Genomic DNA, 18,895 nt, shown 5'->3' with positions numbered 1-18,895 from the left:
TTGGACATCAAGTCAGGAACGGCTTAGCTGTTGCGTGCCCTTATGTACAGAGCTATGGCTGAGCTAGGCTGCTGGGGCACTTGCCTGGGTGAGGTGAAGGGAAGAAGTATCTGTGTGCATCTGTGCTTTGCTATAACTGGCTGGGGGCTGCCCCTCCCAAGGTGCGGGTTACACCGTGGACCTTATTCTTAACTATTATTTTCAGTTTATGAGACTTTGTAGGACTCTGGCTGCTGTGCTGTCCGTCTCTCTCAGTCATTTCAGAGTGGTTCAAGATAAGAGCTGTGGGTCCAGACAACCTGGTGGTGGACCCTGCCTCCGCCACTAGCTCTGTGGCCTTGGGGGCAAGTTGTTTCACCTCTCTGTGCCTCGTTTTCCAGGTCTGAGAAATGGGGCTTTATGGAGTGAGTCCCAGAAGGCGCTCAGCACCTAGCTTCCAGCATGTTATTACCAAAATCCTGCTAACCCTCTCTCTTTCTGCTTGCTCTGCCTGAGGCACATTGCATTGCTCGGTTCCTGCTCCTGGGAGTGTCCTTCTGCCAGCTACTCATGGAGCCTGCCACCCTCTTCTTGTCAGTCTTCTCCTTTGAGGGGCTTTCTCTGATCTCCTAATAGGCTAATTCCAGGCTGGAGAAGTGCTGTCTCACTTCCTCCAAAGCACTTGACAGTAACTGAAATTTTGCTGTTGGCTTTTGTGTTTCCACTAGACTGTAGGTGGCTTGAAGGTGAAGAATTTGTCTTGTTTACCCTGTGTCACTGTGGCATGAGGCCATGGTAAATGGTCGCTGCCCACCTGGAGCCTGATGTGAACCCATGTGCCTTGTCGCTCTCTGGGTGACCTGAGGTCAGTGGCTCATTCTCATTTGCTTGAGGGTGGGACGGTGCCCACATCTGTCTCCTGGGATGTAGAAAGCAAGCAGCAAGAATGCTAAGCTACCATTCTCAGTCTCTTCTGGCATTAAAAGAAACTGAAGCTGAACAGGAACATGCAAGCCTAGTTGCTGACCTTCCCGTGCAGGCATTCAAAGACCTCCAACCTTCTGGGACCCATGCCTAGGGATCCTGGAGAGAGGACAGGGCCATTTCCCCATTGGCCCACTTTAGGTTTGGCCACTGGGGGTGTAGAGGAGGGCCAGGGAGAAGCCCAGTGGAGGCCCTGCAACTATAACCTCCAGTGGGAGGCTATCTGTGTGTCACAATGGGTGAGCCAGGCTCCAAAGTGGCTGTGCAGGCCTGGGAGAGGGCAGGAGCCCAGAGCCACCCAATGGGTCATTCATCCCCTTGCCAATCCCCTATTGCCTTACCCTAACAATTTGTTGAGCCCTGTTCCCATGGCTCCGAGAATTGCCCTGGGTGAACCCTCGCATGAGAGTTAAAAGTGTTTACCTGTCCACCCCTGTAAGAGACCCTCAATAGCTTCTGCAAGGCCTGCCTCATCTGCCCTGTCTGGGAGGGCTTCCTTGAAGGTCCAGGCCTCTGGGCTCCTGCTTGACACAGATCTTCACACAAATGAACAGGAGCTCACCCTGAACAGGAGAGGCAAGCCTGGGAGAGCAACATTAGCATTGATCCGAGGTTCCAATAGATGTCCTGGTCTGTGCATTTGATAATGAACACGTGATTAGGGCCAGGAGAGAAGATCCCCAGGCTAGTCTGACAGGGGCTAAGGCCCTTCCCAGTGGGGGGCAGGCAGCTCTAGCCTTCTGACTCTCTACCTGGAAAACCAGCCAGAAGGGAGTGTGGACACAGGAAGACCCACAATGTCTGGAGCTCCCTCCCTCAGGACAAGGGCACAAAGTTGAAGCTGTGCAGGGGGTTGAGACCCTTGGTTTTTTGTCCCAAAGCTGGGGGGGTTGGAATGGGTGGGAGTTTGAGGACATGAGAGGGAGATGAAAGAACAGAACAGAGCCCAGCTGGCTGGCTGGGTGCCTCAGCTTCAGTCCAGGTGGCGGGCCAGCCACCAGGTAGGGGTGTGCTGGCACATGGCCTCCCTCTGCTGGGCACACGGGCTCACTGCAGCCAGCAATAAGGACAGGCCCTCTGGAACAGATGGCAGAAACAAGGTCCCGGCAAAGCAAAATTTATTGGGGCTCTGAGGTCAGGGCTCTTCCCTCCAGGTCCTGCCGAAACTTGATAGTTGGAGTGTGGGCCCCTTGTGTTGCCCCCAACAGCTCCATCACATTCAGACTCAGAGGGAGAGAGGCTGGGTGGGGGGGAACATGGGGTTGCAGCACACCCGCAGGAAGGCCACTCTGTATGGTGTTCTAGCTGGCTCTCCCTCCGTCACTGCAGCCAGGCCACTCCTGGCTCCTCATTTCTTGGATCCTGGCTTTTTAGGTTTGAGTGTGGGTTTGGCCTATGGAGAGAAGGGAGGGCACCAGAGTCCCACTCCCTCCCTTTGCCCCCAGGAAGACCAGCCCCTTCTCCTGGTACTTACCTTTTTCACAGTACTCTTGTCTTTAAGGCTGGGTCTGGAATAGGGTGGGGAGGCCAGGAGAGGGGATGAGGGTGAGAAAGAGAGAGAGCTCAGCAGGACACCAGTAGCCCAGAACCTCCTAATGCCTACACTGCAATGCAGGGCCCTGGCCACTTCCAGGAAAGCCAGGGGCTGTGTATGGAGAGCTGGGAGGCTGCAGAATTCACCTCTCCACCCCGTCACCTGCTGGGACCATTCTGACTCTCTCTTAACAAGAGGTGTTTTCTTGTTAGACTTCCACCTGCTTTCCTTTATTTATCACAAATAGGTCTCTTTCATTATAAAAGTAATATTTAACTACATTGCACAAAATATAGCAAATAGAAATCACTTGTTTCTTTACCTCCCACCGGTATTAACATTTTGGTGTGTTTCCTTGCAGGACTTTTTGCTTTTTCTTCTAAAAACATGTGAAATAACATGAAAATGATTTAAGATCCTGTTCTTTTTAAATTCTGTAAACACTTTCCAGGATGCTATATTCTTCATAGGCATTATGTCACATTCTACTGGGAAAATGTGACCCAGCTTAATCTACTATATTGGTAGACACTTAGAATGCTTCCATTTTTCACTATTACTTGAATAATGCAGGGATCAGTTTCTTAGTGCATATGATTTTACCTGTATTTTGGATGGGGTCCTTGGGAAGGGGTTACCATGAGTGGAATTAGGTCAGAAGATAAGTACTTTGATGCCTTCCAAAAAAGGCTGTGCCGGCCATCAGAGACAGCACACCTGTGTGGTCACAAACATGCACACACGCCAGACCCTTTCTAACCCTATAGGCTTCAGCTGTAAGATTTTGGCCACGTTAACAGATGGAAAGAGTTACCTCACTGCCTCCTCTTCTTTTTCCACCTTTTTTTTCTGGGAAGCAAACACAAGCAGCATGGGGACAGTTAGGGCAGGGTCCAGGGCCAGCAGACTCCTGCTGGGCACCTGGCAGGACCCCAGGCCTCTGTACACTCACACTCAACTCAGGAGGCCTGGCCCAGGTTTCTGAGGAGCCTGTGGGGGGGGGGGGTGTCCCTTCCCTCACCTTGGCAACACCTGTCTGCTTCTGGGATGCTAGCCTCTTGACTTGTTTAATAGGGGTCTCCTCCTCTAGGGACACATCTACATCAACATCATCATCGTCATCATCATCGCTGTCATCTTCCTCCTCTTCCTCCTCCTCCAGCTCCTCCTCCTCCTCCTCCTCCTCCCAGGACAGGTCTGAAGTGTCTGTGAGGGTATGGAAAGGGAGCAGGGATGCTGAGCTCCAGGTCTTGGCCTAGCTCCTGTTCCACGATCGGTCTTGCTCTCAGAGCTGCCTTGGGAAAGCCAGCACCTGCCGCTTCCTAGAGACCCTTTCTGGCCTGACAAAGTGGAAGCTCAGATGGAGTGAGGGGTCCGGGACCCCAGAAAGCTGGGGTGGTAGAGGAGGGCAGGTGAGGTGGTAAGCTGTGGCTCTGGCTGGGAAGGATTCAGAGGAGGGTGAGGGTGAGCAGAGAGCACAAGGGAAGGGAGGAAATGGAAACAGCAGCTAAGGAATTTAGACCTCATCCTAAGGGAAGTGGAGCCTGGCAGGGTTTTTGAGTAACTGTACCCTGATACAGAGGCACAACTGGGCTGAGAAGGATATGAGAAGAGTCAACAGCACAGTGATTTGATAGAGCCTATATTGCTCCTCCAGCTACATACCTCATAGCACCTAACATTTTACATGCGGGCTAGTACTAGCTATCATGCAAACTGCTTCTCCCTGAGTATCCCATTTATTCCTCACAGTGGCTCTTTGAAGATGAAACCAAGTCTACACCCACCCTCATGGTACAGGCAAGAGGACTGCAGCCCACAGAGGACATGGCGGGGAGGTAAAGGAGAACTTCCATTCCAGGCTACCGGCCATCACGTTGCCTTTGGAGATTTTCTCTAGTAATTCAAGAATCCATCCAGCGTTTGAATACCTATTCCCTTGGCCCTGTGCTAGGCACTATAGTCAGACCCGCCTCAGGTCCAAGCTCCAACTTACCATAACATTCCTGGCCACTGAGGAACACGGGTCCAGAGCCAGCCCGGAGCTGGAAAGTGACTGGAGGAGAAAGCTCCAATCCCATCATGACCTGCAGAAGGAGGGATGTAGGGGCAAGAGCAGAAAAGATGGGCTCACTCAGGCCTGGCACCTGTCTGGGGGATGGTGTCTAATAGAAACGTTCAGAATTTATTCCCCAAACCCCAACTACACACATTTCACAGGTTCTCTGGACCTCATTGTGTTATTAAGCCCTTGGCCCTCCCTGTTGAGGTGGATTCAAATGGAAGACTGTGAATCTGATAATCCCATTCTTGTTAAAGATCACAGACAGGCTTCTAAGCTGAGGGGCAGCTGTTAGAGAAGTCTGATGGCTACAGATTAAATTGTGTCCCCCAAATTCTTTTTTTTAACATTTTTTAATGTTTGTTTATTTTTGAGAGAGAGAGAGAGAACTCATGGGGAAGAGAGAGATGGAAACACAGATTCCGAAGCAGGCTCCAGGCTCTGAGTTGTCAGCACAGAGCTCAATGGTGGGGCTCAAACCCATAAGCCATGAGATCATGACCTGAGCCGAAAGTCACATGCTTAACTGAGCCATCCACGTGCCCCTGCCGAATTCTTATGTGAAGCCCTAACCTCCAATGTGATAGTATCTGGAGATGAGGCCTTTGGGAGGTAATTAGGGTTAGATGAGGTCATGAGAGCTGGGCCCTCATGATGGGACTGGTGCCCTTATAAAGGAGACCAGAGATTTCTCTCTGTCTCTGTCTCTCTGCTGTGTGAGGACACAGAGAACAGGCATCCATCTGCAAGCTAGGAAGATGATCCTACCCAAATCTGACCACACTGGCACCCTGGTCTCAGACTTTCAGCCTCTACAACTATGACAAGATAGATGCACATTAAGTCCTTCACTCTCTGGTACTTTGTTATGGTGGCCCAACCCGAATAAGACACTAATCAAATGAGAAGAGCAGATGCAAAGTTGTATGTACAGTACTACTTTTGTCTTACATGTGTGGATATACATATGAATAAAGTTAGAATTCTATTAAGTGTGAACCCTAATTTTCAGTGGACAGTACGGTGTTTCTTTTCTTGATACTCTTCCAAACTTTCCACATTTTCTATTGTATCAGTGATGATACTCAAATTTATTGACTTCCTACCGTATGCCAGGCCCTATGCTAAGCATTTCACCTGCTTTCCTCTTTTAACCCCTCACAACAAGCCCACAACGAGGGGCCGTTCCTTTACAGAGGAGGGAACTGGGGCTTAGGGATATTAATTTAGAGTTTCTGGCTCAGACAGGAAGGAGACAAGCAAAAACTGAAACTCTGTAGCCACCAATGCCTAGAAATGCTGGATAAAATGTATTCCGATGTTTTCACTGCTTGGTTGAACAGCAGGACAGAAGGAAGAGGCCCTGTGCACCAGAAAGGAGGGCAGCACGCACAAGCACCAGTGCTGTAGCTGCTGAAGGGAAAATGTGCCCGAAAACAGCCTCGGCCTTGGGTTTTAACATGCGCTCATGGACAGGAGACAGGCCTGGGCTCCAGAGAGGCGTGCGGTCACGGGGCCCACTGAATGGGGCTGGGGTCCTCCACGGGTGCACCTCAGGAAGAAGCTCCAGGGTCGGGGGCGAGGATGGGGGACGGAAGAATCCCAAACCCACCCACCAGGAACTCCTCTCCACTGAAGGAAGGGAATAAGGAAATGCATGTGGGATAAAAGAAGTCTCCTGTGAGAACTTAAAAACCCATGGCTGTACCTGCCACTCACACCAAGCTCGAATTCACTTGGTGGGCACTGCGAAGCCAACAGACCCGTATAAGATCCCAGGCTGGTGACTCCTGGGGCCAACAGCAGGCACAAGCACAAAACCAATCCCTTGGGGTGCTGTCAATTTTCCTCACACAGAATTCTCTTGGAGAAAACAGTGGAACCACGAAGATGCCTCACCGTGTAAAGTGACAAAATGTCCAAGGCACGGTCCTGCTAGAGTGAGCAGAAGGAAACGAGACGACTGTAGACCGATGCAGCCAAGAGCCAGAGAGAAAAGAACAGTCTAGCAGTTATGACATTAGGTTGATGAAAGTCAAACAAACATAGAAGTAGGAATCAGAAGCATAACAACAAGGTATTATGAGAAATAACAAGAACCAAATGCAGCTTCTAGACTGAACAAATGGTTAAAAAGAATACACCAGCTAAAGCAAGTATCAGTAAACTGGAACCATGCTGTGAAGAAACGACCCGGTACATAGCACAGAGACAAGAGGAACGAAATACGAAGGAGAGGCTGAGAGATACAGAGGACAGAATGAGATCTAAGATGCATCTAATCACAGTAAGGGACTAGAAACAACACAATGTGCAAAGTGATAACCAAGAGCTTCTAGAAACAACCAAAGACACAGATCCTCATGTCCAGGAAACCTAGGTCCTGAATAGATAAATAAAAGTAAATGTACATCTGAACATCCCATAGTGAAATGGTATATACCAAAAACAAAGAGGCTATCTTAAAATAAACCAGAGAGGAAAGACAGATGTCCAGAAAAGGAACAATAGGCAGACAGACTGAGGGTTTCAACAGCAACGTCAGAAACCAGAAGACCAGAACGGCGTCTTCAACGTTTTGAGGGAAAGTACCTCTCTGTGTAGAATTATACAGAACCAAACTACCATGAAGGAATGAGGGTAAAATAAAGACATTTCCAGGCAGAGCCCAAGTAAGTTCACTCCTCCCAGACCTATTAAAAGAGGTCTCAAAAAGCTGACAATCGAATTGAGAAGGAAGAAGTGGATATGAGCAGCAGTGGTGAGCAAGCAACTTGGTCAACTAAGACAAATCCAAGTAAGCATTACTGTAAAATAAAATAGTACTAGTAATGACTAGTATTGAGTGGGTTTAAAACAAGTTGAAGCTAAAACACTACATGATAATAACAGGTCGGTTAAGAAAAGGGTGCTCAGGAAAGTTCCCTGGATTGTATGGGAGAGAGGAATATAGCATTAATTTTAAATTGGTCATGTATGATTGTTAAAAAATTAAGGAAAACTACGCTAAAAAGTAGAGTGAGACTCTACAGTTCCAAACCAGTAGAAAGGAAAAGGGGGAAAGAAACCTTAATCTAATAAAAGACAGAAAAAGGAAAAGGAAGAAAAAATGAAAAATCAATGAACATAGAAGCACAAAGTACATGTTACAAATAAATCCAAGTATGATAGCATCACAGTAAACATAAACGGATATTATTGGCTAGATAGATTAAAACAAAGTTTAGCTACTTACTGCTTATAAGATACATGCCTAAAATGTGAGCACATAGAAATGTTGAAGATATGGAGACATATTTACCAGATGTGGCAGAGGCTTCTCATTGCTTATCCAATATCCATTCTTCCCTTTTCCCATAATATCAGCGCCCTAATATTGTACCCGCCATAGACCGTATTCCCCAGTTTCCTGTGCAGTTGGCAGTGACCGCAATACTAATTTCTGGACCAGTGAGTTGCAAGCAGAATTTGGTGGATGGTGCTTGTGTGAAGACACCTTAAGAGGTATACAGAGGGGCGCCTGGGTGACTTGGTCGGTTGAGCGGCTGACTTCGGCTCAGGTCATGATCTCGCAGTCTGTGAGTTCGAGCCCCGCGTCGGGCTCTGTGCTGACAGCTCAGAGCCTGGAGCCTGTTTCAGATTCTGTGTCTCCCTCTCTCTGACCCTCCCCTGTTCATGCTCTCTCTCTTGGTCTCAAACATAAGTAAACGTTAAAAAAATAAAACAACAACAAAAAAAGAGGTATACAGAGAAGTGAGAAAAAAAATTAAATCAATAATGTAAGATTCTGCCTTACAAAACTAGAAAAAGAGCAAATTAAAACCCACACAGACAGAAGAAAGGAAATAAAGAACAGAGATCAATAAAATACAAAAGTGGGTAAACAATAGAGAAAAGTTGAGACCAGAAGCTGGTTCTTGAAAAAGATGGATAAAAATATTAAACCTCTAACCAGACTGCACAAAGAAAAGGGGAAGAAGACACAAATTATCAATATCAGGAATAAGACAGCAGAGTTTACTACAGATTTTACAGAAGAGGAAGAAAGGAAATATTATGGACAACCCTATGCCAATGAATTTGACAATGGGGACAAAATGGAAAAACTCCTTGAAAGACATAAACGAATCTCTCTTAAGAAAAACAACCCAAACTGTCCTAAATTTATTAAAGAAATTTAACTTGCAGTTAACCAGATTGCTTCACATGAATTCTATCAAAACATTTAAGAAAAAAATACCAAAGTTACACAAACTGTTTCAGAAAACAAAAAAGGAGAGAATACTTTCCTTCTCATTTTATGAGGCCAGCATGACCCTAACACTAAAACCAGATAAAAGCATGACAAGAAAAGTACAGTCCAATGTTGTTCATAAATGTAGACACAAATATTTTTTAAAAAGATACTATTTTTAAGTAATCTCTACACCCAGTGTGGAGCTCAAACTTACAACCCTGAGATTAAGAGCCACACGCTCTCCTGACTGAGCCAGCCAGGTGCCCCAAAACAAATATCCTTAATAAAATATTAGCAAATGGAATCCAGTAATATATAAAAGGATAATATATCATGATCAAATGGGGCTTACCCCAAGAATGTACAATGGGTTTAAAATTTGATGGGGTGCCTAGCTGGCTCAGTTGGTAGAGCATGACATTCTTAATCTCAGGGTCATGAGTGTCAGCTCCACTTTAAGTGTGGAGCCTACCTAAAATAAAAAAACTAAAAGTTAATAAAAATAACATTTGAAAAAAAATCAATAAATGTAATTTGCCACTTAATAAAGGAGGCCAAAAAACCCCTCAATAGATGCAGAAAAAAATTCTTGGACAAAACTCAACAGCATCTCAATAAATTAGAACCAGAAGGGAACATCCTCATCCTCATATAGGACATCTGTACAAAAATCCTTCATGTGTCTTCATGGTAGAAGGCTGAACACTGGTAGAAGAGAAAAAGGCAAGGACAGACATGCTGTCACCACTTTTATTTGACATTATATTTGAGGTCCTAGTCAGTGAAGGAAGACAAGAAAAAAGAATGCAAGAAGTTGAACTGACTTTATTCACAGATGACATGAATAAATCCATAAGGAATCAACAAAAAGCTGCTAGGATTTCTATGCAAGTTTCGCAAGGTCAAATAATAGCAAAAAAACCCAACGCAATTATGTAACTATATACTACTACTGAACAATGATAAAATGAAATTTAAAAATACATTTGCATACGTTATACTATACACAAAAATGAACTCCAAATAGATCATGGACTTAATTAACTAGAAGAGTTAAAACTATAAAACCCCTAGAAGAAAACATTGGAGCAAATTTTCATGACCTTGGATTAGGTGACAAGTTCTTAGATTTGATACTAGCAGCACAAGAAACAAGATAAAACATAGAAATTAGACTACATCAAAATTCAAAACTTCTGTGCTGCAAATGATATCATCAAGAAATTGAGAAGACAACTCAGAAAATGGGAGAAAATATTTGCAAATCATCTGATAAGGGGCTTGTATGCAGAGTATATAAAGCACTCATACAATTTAAAGTAAAAAGACCAATATTAAAATGTCAAACTCAAATGCAATTTAAAAAAAAATGAAGACCTGAATAGACAATTCTGCAAAAAAGATATACAAATGACCAATAAACACATGAAGAGAGATGCAACATCATTAGCCATTAGGTAAAGCAAACCAAAACCACATTGAACTGTCAGTTCACACCCACTAAAATGACTAATCAAAATTATAGACAATGGTAAGTATTGCAAGGATGTGGGGAAAGTGGAATCCTCATATTCTGTTGGTGGGATTGTAAAATGGTGTGACTACATTGGAAAATAATCTGGCAGTTCCTCAAAATGTTACATACATAAAGCTACCACAATGACCTAGCAATTGCACTCCCAGAGATATGCTCAAGAGCAATGAAAACATATATTCATATAAAAGTTTGTACATGAATGTTCATAACAGCCTTCATAATAGCCAAAAGGTAGACATAAAACAGGTGTCCATCAGCTGCTGAATGGATGATTTCATATATATTCATATGATGGATATTACTTGGCAATAAAAAGAAAGTAGTGCTATATGCTACAACATGGATGAACCTTAAAAACATAATGCTATGTGGGGCTACCTGGGTGGCTGAGACTTTGGTTCAGGTCATAATCTCGCGGTTCACGAGTTTGAGCCTTGCATGGGGCTCTGGGCTGATAGCTCAGAGCCTGGAGCCTGCTTTGAATTCTGTGTCTTCCTCTCTCTCTGCCCCTCCTCTGCTCACGCTCTGCCACTCTCTCTCTCTCAAAAATAAATAAACATTAAAAAAAAAACACACCACACATTATGCTGTGAAAGGAGTAGTCACAAAAGACCACACGTTTTGGGATTCCATTTATATGAACTGTCTAGAGTAGCCAAAAATAGGCAGAAAATAGATGAACAGCTGCCTAGTGTTGCAGGTGAGTGTGGGAAATGGGGAGTGACTGCTAGTAGGTATGGGATTACTTTTGAGGGTGATGAGAATGTTCTACACTTAGGCTGTGATGGGCATACAACTTTTAATTTACTAAAAACCATCTGATTGTACACGTAATAGGTGAAGCTTATGGCATGTGAGTTATCTTTCATTAAATACTTTAATACCATTTTCAATAGCACCTAAAATCAAATATAGCAGTATGTTGGGGTAGATCTACAAAGTATGTACACAACCAGTTCCCTGAAAACTACAAAATATTACTAGGAAAAGTTAAGTTAAAGACATACATTAGAGTAAAAAGTGAAAGACTTAAACAAATAGAGAAACATATGCTCAATTATTAATGACTAAAAATTGTTAAGATGCCAATTCCCCCCAAAATAGTCTATAGATTCAATACAATCTCAGTCACAACCCAACAGACTGATTTTTTCTTTTCTTTTTTTTTTTTAATTTTTTTTTTTCAACGTTTATTTATTTTTGGGACAGAGAGAGACAGAGCATGAACGGGGGAGGGGCAGAGAGAGAGGGAGACACAGAATCGGAAACAGGCTCCAGGCTCTGAGCCATCAGCCCAGAGCCTGACGCGGGGCTGGAAATCACGGACCGCGAGATCGTGACCTGGCTGAAGTCGGACGCCCAACCGACTGCGCCACCCAGGCGCCCCATCAACAGACTGATTTTCAAAGAAAGCCTATTTTGAAATCTATGTGGAAATGTTCAGGACCTAGAATTGCCAACACAATTTTGGAAAAGAAAAACAAAGTTGGAAGACACACTAATTTTAAGACTAACTACAAAACTATAATAATCAAATCAGTCTGTCATGAGAGTAAAGATACAAATACAAATCAATGAAACAAAATACAGGAATACATGCATACATACACAGGCAACTGATTTATAGCAAAATGCCAGCATAATTGTATAGTGAAAGGACAGTCTTAAAAAAAAAAAAAAAAAGAAAATAGTGCTAGAGCAGTGGGTATCAGCTTGGGAAAAAAATGTTTCTCTACGCTTATTTTATACCATACAAAAAAATTATCTTGAAATGGAGGAATACAGACAAATGTAAGAGCTTAAACAATAGCACTTCTAGAAGAAAGCTTAGAAAAAGACATTTGCGACCTTAGTTTAGGCAATGATTTCTCAGGACACCCCCCCCCCCAAAAAAAAAGAACCATAAGAGGAGAAAATACCAAATTGGACTTCATAAAAATTAAAAACTTGTGCTCTTTGAAGAAATCATTATGAATGAAAAGGCAAGTCATGTACTAGCAGAAAATATTTGAAATAAATATTTTTGATAAAAGACTTGTATCCAAAATATATAAAGAACTTCTACAACTCAATAACTTGATTTAAAAATGGGCAAAACATCTAAACAGGCATTTTACAAAAGAAGATATCAAATGACCAGACAACAAGATGGTCAATATCACTAGTCATCAAAGAAATATAAATAATAACCACAATGAGATGCCACTATACATATGGCCTAAATTTATGAATGGCTACAATTAAGACTGACAATGCAAAGTGTTGGGGAGGATGTGAAACAACTGGTAGGAATGCAAAATGGTGTAGTAATTCAGAAAATAGTTTGGCAGTGGTGTGTAAGGTTTAACATATGCCAAGAGGATGGGAGGGGGGAAATAAAGTTTAACCTATGCTTACTAATGATTCTGCAGTATTACTCCTAGGTATTTACACAAGAGAAATGAAAACATGTGCATACAAATACACTCAAACTTCATAGCAGCTTTATTCATAGTATAAAACTAGAAACTACCCAGGGCACCTGGGGGGCTCAGTTGGTTGAGCGTCTGATTTTGGCTCAGATCATGATCTCACAATTTGTGAGTTTGAGCCCTGCCTTGGGCTCACTGCTGTCAGCGCGGAGCCTGCTTGGGATCCTCTGTCCCACTCTGTCTCTCTGCCCCTCCCCTGCTTAGACTCTTTCTCAAAAATGAAAAAAAACCCCAAAAAACAAAAAACTAGAAACTATCCAAATGTCTGCTAACAAGTGAATGAATAAATAAATCTTGACATATATATGTACTTGTAAAATAGAATGTTACTCAGACATAAAAAAGGAGCACATTACTGTTTCACCAACAACATAGATAAATCTCAAAGCATTATGCTAAGTGAAAAAAGCCAGGTACCAGACACTATGTATTGCATGATTCCCTTTAAATGAAATTCTAGACAAGACAAAAGAGTAGTGAAAGTAGATCAATGGTTGCCAGAGGCAGTGATAGGTGGAAAGGGCTGACCGCAAAGAGGCATGAGGAAATTTTGGGGGGTGAAGGAAATTTTTCTCTACTTTGATTGCAGTGGTAGTTACAAAATTATATACATTTATCAAATGCATCAAGTGGTATACTTAACACTGGTGGATCTTACTGTATATAAATTATATCTCAATAAAGCAGATATAAAAACTGACTCAAAGAAATGGAAACATCTAGACCTAAAACTTAAATGACAATAGTTTAAAATCAAACCAGTTGCACACAGTTTGTTCACTTCCTTACTCACTCATTATATGTTGAGTGTCTACAATATACCAGTTTCTACAACATACCATAACATATGGTATATAGGCATTATGGCTAAGGCAGTAAATGAAAAGGCAAAGTCTTTGCTGTCTTGGAGCTTGTATCCTTGTTGGGGAGAAAGACAGGCACAGATGAAAACTGAAGGCAGTGATGGGTTCCAATGGAGAAAAAGTGGTTACGGAAGGGTAGGAAGAGGGGATGCGGTTTGTGGTCGGGAAGACTTTTTTTTAAAGCAGGATTCACGTCAGACACGGGGACCAAACTCACGACTGTGAGATCAAGACCTTAGCCATGATTGAGAGCCCAACCAACTGAGCCACCCAGGTGCCCTGGGAAAGACTTCTTGAATGAGGTGACATATGAACAAAGGCTGAAGTGAGGGGCAAGTGAATTCCTAGCATGGGGAACAGTAAATGCAAGACTCCCAGGAAGGGGGTATGTTTGAAATTTTCAAGGTACAATCAAGAAAGCCAGTGTAGTTTGAGCAGGATTAGGGAGGGGAGAGTAGCAAAGGGTGAGTTTAAGAGAGGTTTCTAAGAGCCAGAACATAAAGGATCTTGGATTTCATTCTAAGTGAAATGGGAAGCCACTGGCATAAGTGTTCTAACAGAGAAGCGACATGGTCTGACTTTTGTTTAAAAGGATCCTTCTGGCACCTGGTGCATACATAGAATAGACCAGAAATTGGGGAACTTTTTTCTGTAGATATCCAGTATTTTAGGCTTGTGAGCCTTATGGTCTCTGTGGAGACTACTCAGTTCTGTTACCAAGGGAAAACAGGTACGGATAATATACAAAATGAAGGAGCGTGCCTGTGTTTCAATAATACTTCATTTACAAAAACACGCAGTAGGCTGGATTTAATCCTGTAGTTTGTGGAACCCTGGAATAGACTATAAGGAACCAAGGGTGGGGGTTGGTGGACCAGTTAGGAGACTCTGCAATAAAACTGAGCACCTGGGCCAGGACATGGTGGTGACAGGTGGTCAGATGGGGGTACACTGTGAAGGCAGAGCCAACAGGATTTGCTGGTGATATGTGGTGTTAGAGAAAGAAGTTTTTGTCCTGAATAACTGGAAGAGCAATTATATTCTGGGAGAGGCTCAGGTTTGGGGGTGGGAGAAGAGATTATAGATAAAAATCAAGAATCTGGATTTGGATTTGTTAAGTTTGGGTTATCTCTTAGATATCTATTAAATACACTGAGTTGGACACAGGATCTGGAGCACAAGAGAGGGATTGGGTGTATAGAAATAAATATCAAAGTTTTGATTTGTATAGATGGTCTTTAAAAATAAAACCCTGGGAATGAAGGAGATCTAGGGAGAGCTCATAGATGGGGGTGGGGGGGGGGGGGAGTTTTGGGGCAGTTTTACAGATGGGACTCCCAGATCTTCAGGGACAGATGATACCGGTCTTACATTCACTGTTCCACCATATAGAAGGAGAGAACACTCCATCCCCCAGTTCATGAGGCTAGTGTACCTTGACACCCAAATAAGATAGGCCAACCTCACGAGTATGTAAGATTTAAATTTTTAAAAAATATATTAGCAAAGCAAATCTAGAAATTCACAGTATGATCAATCAGTGTTTATCTTAGGAATGCAAAGTTGGCTGAAGAGTATTCTATTAATATAACTCACCACCTTAACAGGTTAAAGAAGAAAGAACCTATGATCATCTAAATCTAAAAAAGCACTTGATAACCATTTTTGATTAAAAAGAAGAAATCTCAATTTTAAAACGCAGAGCAGGACTAGATGGGGACTTCCTTAACTTGAAAAAGGAAGTTATCGTCTTATCAGATGTGCCACACTTAATGGAGAAACGTTAGAAGCACTCCTTTAAAAATATACATATATGTATTAAGAAAGGAACAAGGACATCTACCATTACAATCTTCCTCGATAGTACACTGGAGGTCCTAGACCGTGTAGTATAATTAAAAAAAAAAAAAAAAAAAAAAAAAGATACAAAAACTGCCATTAACAATGATGATTTGCATAGAGAACTCAACACAAATTACTAGAGATAAGAGAACTTCTGGATACACAATCAATGTGGAAGTCATCAACAGTGTCCTGTCACCAGCATCAAAAAGTTTAAAAACGTGATTTTGAAGAGAGGTTAACTTGCCCAAGCTGGGAAAAGGTGAGCTGGGATGGAAACGGGGCTCCCTGCCTCCTAAGTCCAAGGCTCAAAGTCATTGGCTATACGGCCCCCTGGCGGGACTGCATTCCTGAAGAACGGCTGTATCCCACCTTTGTCCGTCCACACCCACTCAGGAGGGCGGTGAGTGCCCGGGGCAGGCAGCCTCCCGAAGCCTGCGGGGGCGGGGGGGATGGGGTAGGGAGGCTCACCATGGGGAGCACCGAGGCCTGAAGAGAGGCGATGGTGATGGGCTTGGCTTTCTTGTCTTCCTGGCTGGCTGGGGGCAGGATTTCCACGAGGTTCATCTCTTCTTTGGCTTTCTCCCCCAAGCAAATCTGAGAGCGTTTGAAGACAGGCCACCTCAACACCGGAGGGAACCCCTGTTCCACCTGCAGAGACCAGAGAGCCCCCACCTGCTCCCCCGCAGCTGGCCACGTCCCTCCCGAGTCCATCCTACCATCCCCTCCTGGGGGCCGGGACACCCACCGTACTGAGCAACAGCTTACAGTCCTGCTTCCCTTCCTTCTGGGGTTTGACGGTCCAGGTCCTCTTCTCCTGGTTTAGCTCACAGCCTGCGGAAGGAGGGCAGCGAGGGGGCCGGGCCGGCTCAGGGAGGCTCCCCGTTTCTCCTCCGCCTCCCTCCCCACCCTCCACCCGCCGGACCCTCACTCACCCCAGAGCATGGCTGTGGGCGCCTTCTCGGCCGCGCTGCTCGTGCTGCTGCGGTTCATGACTCTGGGCGCGGGCGCCGGGGTCCCGGCGGCTGTGAGGAAGGGGCGCCCGCCGTGAGGCGAGGCCCGGTTCCCCGCTCCCGCCCGCATCCCGGCCGGCCGCCCCGGATTCCGAGCCCCTGGCGGGCGCAGCCGTCCAACCCCGCAGCCCGGAGCCAGCGGTGCCGGGTGGGGTGGGGGTGGGGGCGACGCTGAGGTTGCCCGGGCTGGAAAGGTGCTGGGCGCCGGCCCGCTGCGCCCGGGGGCCCCGTCGGCGCCGTAGCGGTCCCGGCTGTACTTCCCCTGGCGCCAGACCCGCTCGCCAGCCCGCCTCCGCCTCACCGGCCCTGTGCGCTGGGCGCCTCGGGCTCCCTCACTCCGGCCTCCTCGCAGCCGCACCTGAGAGCCGCCGGCCGCTGCAGGATGTTAGGAGGCCCGGGAAGGGGCGGCGGGGGGCGTCCGCTCCGTCTTAAAGGAGAGGCCCTTCTTTCCCCATTCCGCTCCTCCATTCGTTGCTCTTCGTGCCTCGGCGCACCTGGAGGGCTCGTTAAAGCACCGAGCTAGGTGCCAGCGCCAGTTTCTGGTCGTGCAGGGCTGGGTGGGGCCGAGGTAATTTGCATTCTAACGGGTTTCCAGGTGAAGTTGCTGCTGCTGGTCGAGGACCGCGCTGTGAGCACCACCTTCATGGCCCCTGGGGATTCACCGAGGCCTACTGGGTGAGATCGCCTAGCTTGGACTTGCGTTGCCACCCAGTGGGAAGCAGCATTAAGGCTTTTTCCTGCTCAACGCCTTCCTTTTTTCATACCCTCTCGGTGTGGGCCTTTTCCAAGGCCAGGAGGGCCCGTCCCCCAGGGTTTTGGGCCCCAGAGAAGAAGAGCCCTGTTTCCAGAAGGATAATTTGTCCCACGGACAGGAAGGGGGTGGGGATGAGTTAGGACACCAGAGGTCACCAGCTGTGGCAGCTGGTGAGGAATACACTATAGGGTCCAGTGAGTGACTTTACCAGGGCCAGTCATCTAACAAACAGCAGCTCACACGGCACTGTGGTTGGGGGTGGTGGAAAGGACGCTGCCTTTCAGCCGGCCACATCCCCCTTTGTCCTACTCTGCACATGAATCATCTCTGGGAGTCAGAAATAACCAGGGATCTCTCTCTTTGAATTCCTTTTCTTTCCTTCCTCCCCCAACCCCTTTTTAAAAATGAAGTATAGTTGATCAGATTGCATTTTTACCCTTCCTTTCCATTCTGGAAACTTCTCACCTACACATAAAGTTCAGTGCTTTTCAACAAAAGTGCCAAGGTAATTTAATAAGGAAAGGTTAGTCTTTTCCAAAAATAGTGCTAGAGGAACTGGATATGTCTCTCTGGAACCTTGATTGGAGCTTGTGCTGTGCAGGAATCAGCTTTTAGTTTTTCCTTTTTAACATGTCCACTTTATTGAGAAATAATTTATGTCTTAAAAGGCACTCATTTAAAGTGTATAATTTGATGAATTTTGACAAATGTATATACCTGGGTAGCCACCACCACAGTCCAGTTACAATATCCATCACTCTCCCAAATTTTCTGGTTTCCCTTTGTGGTCAGTATCCTCACATCAATGCCTAATTGGCATCAGGCATTTACCTGCTTTCTGACACTGTGGACATCATTGACTGTTCTAGAATTTCATATAAGTAGAATCCTACAGGGTCTTTTCACCAGTCCTTTTGTTGAACAAAATGTGTTTTGAGAGTTATTTACCCATATTGTTGTTTGTATCAGTAGTTTGTTTCTGTTTATTGTTTATCCATGATTTGTATACTCATGCATGTGCTGGTCAGTTTTATGTGTCAACTTGGCTAGGCTATCATACCTACTTGTTCAGTCAAATGCTAATGGTGTGGCTGTGAAGGCATTTTGTAGAGGTGATTAACACCTATAATCAGCTGCCTTTATATAAAGATTACTGTCAGTAATGTGGGTGGGAGGTTTCCCTGAAAAAGTTCTGCCTGTGGACTGCGGCTTCAGCTCCTACCAGAGAGCTTCCAGTTTGCTTTTTCTGATGACCTGCCCTGTGGATTTCAGACTTGTTGCTAGCCCCCAGAGCCGCATAAGCCAATTCCTTGTGATATGTCCCTGACTGATATACCCGTTGATGCATATTTGGGTAGTTTTCAGTTTTAGACATATATCATGAATAAAAATAACATGAACAAGTCTTTGCATGGACATATGTTTTAGTTTTTGTTTGATAAATACCTAGGAGTGGAATTGCTGGATCATTTTGTAAGCATGTATTAAACTACGTGAAACTGTAAAACTACTTTCTGAAGTCATTTTGCATTTCTACCAGCAATGTATGAGAATTCCAGTTGCCATACATCTTCATCAACACTTGGTATTGTCAGTCTTCTTAATTTTAGCCATTCTAG

The 18,895-nt window shown here is 44.9% G+C and overlaps 1 protein-coding gene across 4 annotated transcripts; it reads right to left on the bottom strand.

The window, feature by feature from the left end:
- Positions 1–2,262: 2,262 nt before the first annotated feature.
- NPM2 (nucleophosmin/nucleoplasmin 2) lies at positions 2,263–17,376 on the bottom strand. 4 transcript variants are annotated; one of them, XM_060653348.3, is made up of 9 exons: positions 16,881–17,375; positions 16,445–16,534; positions 16,258–16,343; positions 15,981–16,106; positions 4,494–4,584; positions 3,519–3,703; positions 3,312–3,346; positions 2,438–2,471; positions 2,263–2,356 (listed from the first exon to the last, which is right to left on the bottom strand). In XM_060653348.3, the coding sequence occupies exons 2-9, from the start codon at positions 16,500–16,502 to the stop codon at positions 2,312–2,314; spliced, it is 660 nt and encodes a 219-aa protein (XP_060509331.1). In that variant the 5' UTR covers positions 16,503–16,534; positions 16,881–17,375; the 3' UTR covers positions 2,263–2,311. The 4 variants fall into 4 exon arrangements, with proteins under 4 accessions (XP_060509331.1, XP_060509330.1, XP_078301588.1 ...); XM_060653347.3 differs by lacking the exon at positions 3,312–3,346 and having other exon boundaries at positions 16,881–17,370; XM_078445462.2 differs by lacking the exon at positions 3,312–3,346 and having other exon boundaries at positions 2,263–2,471; positions 16,881–17,370.
- Between the last annotated feature and the right edge of the window lie 1,519 nt (positions 17,377–18,895).

This window comes from Panthera onca, chromosome B1, assembly GCF_046562875.1.
Source record: "Panthera onca isolate mPanOnc1 chromosome B1, mPanOnc1 haplotype 2, whole genome shotgun sequence".
Classification (NCBI taxonomy): Eukaryota; Metazoa; Chordata; class Mammalia; order Carnivora; family Felidae; genus Panthera; species Panthera onca.
Note: the sequence above shows the minus strand (reverse complement) of the source record. Positions and strands in the feature narration are given on the sequence as shown.

Coding starts and splice junctions, on each gene's coding strand:
- NPM2 (XM_081795625.1), bottom strand. CDS start 16,502: ATGAACCGCAGCAGCACGAGCAGCGCGGCCGAGAAGGCGCCCACAGCC. Junction 16,107..16,257: donor GTAAGCTGTTGCTCAGTACG/GTGGGTGTCCCG, acceptor AAACGCTCTCAG/ATTTGCTTGGGGGAGAAAGC. Junction 3,704..4,493: donor CAGTGGCCAGGAATGTTATG/GTAAGTTGGAGC, acceptor ATACCCTCACAG/ACACTTCAGACCTGTCCTGG.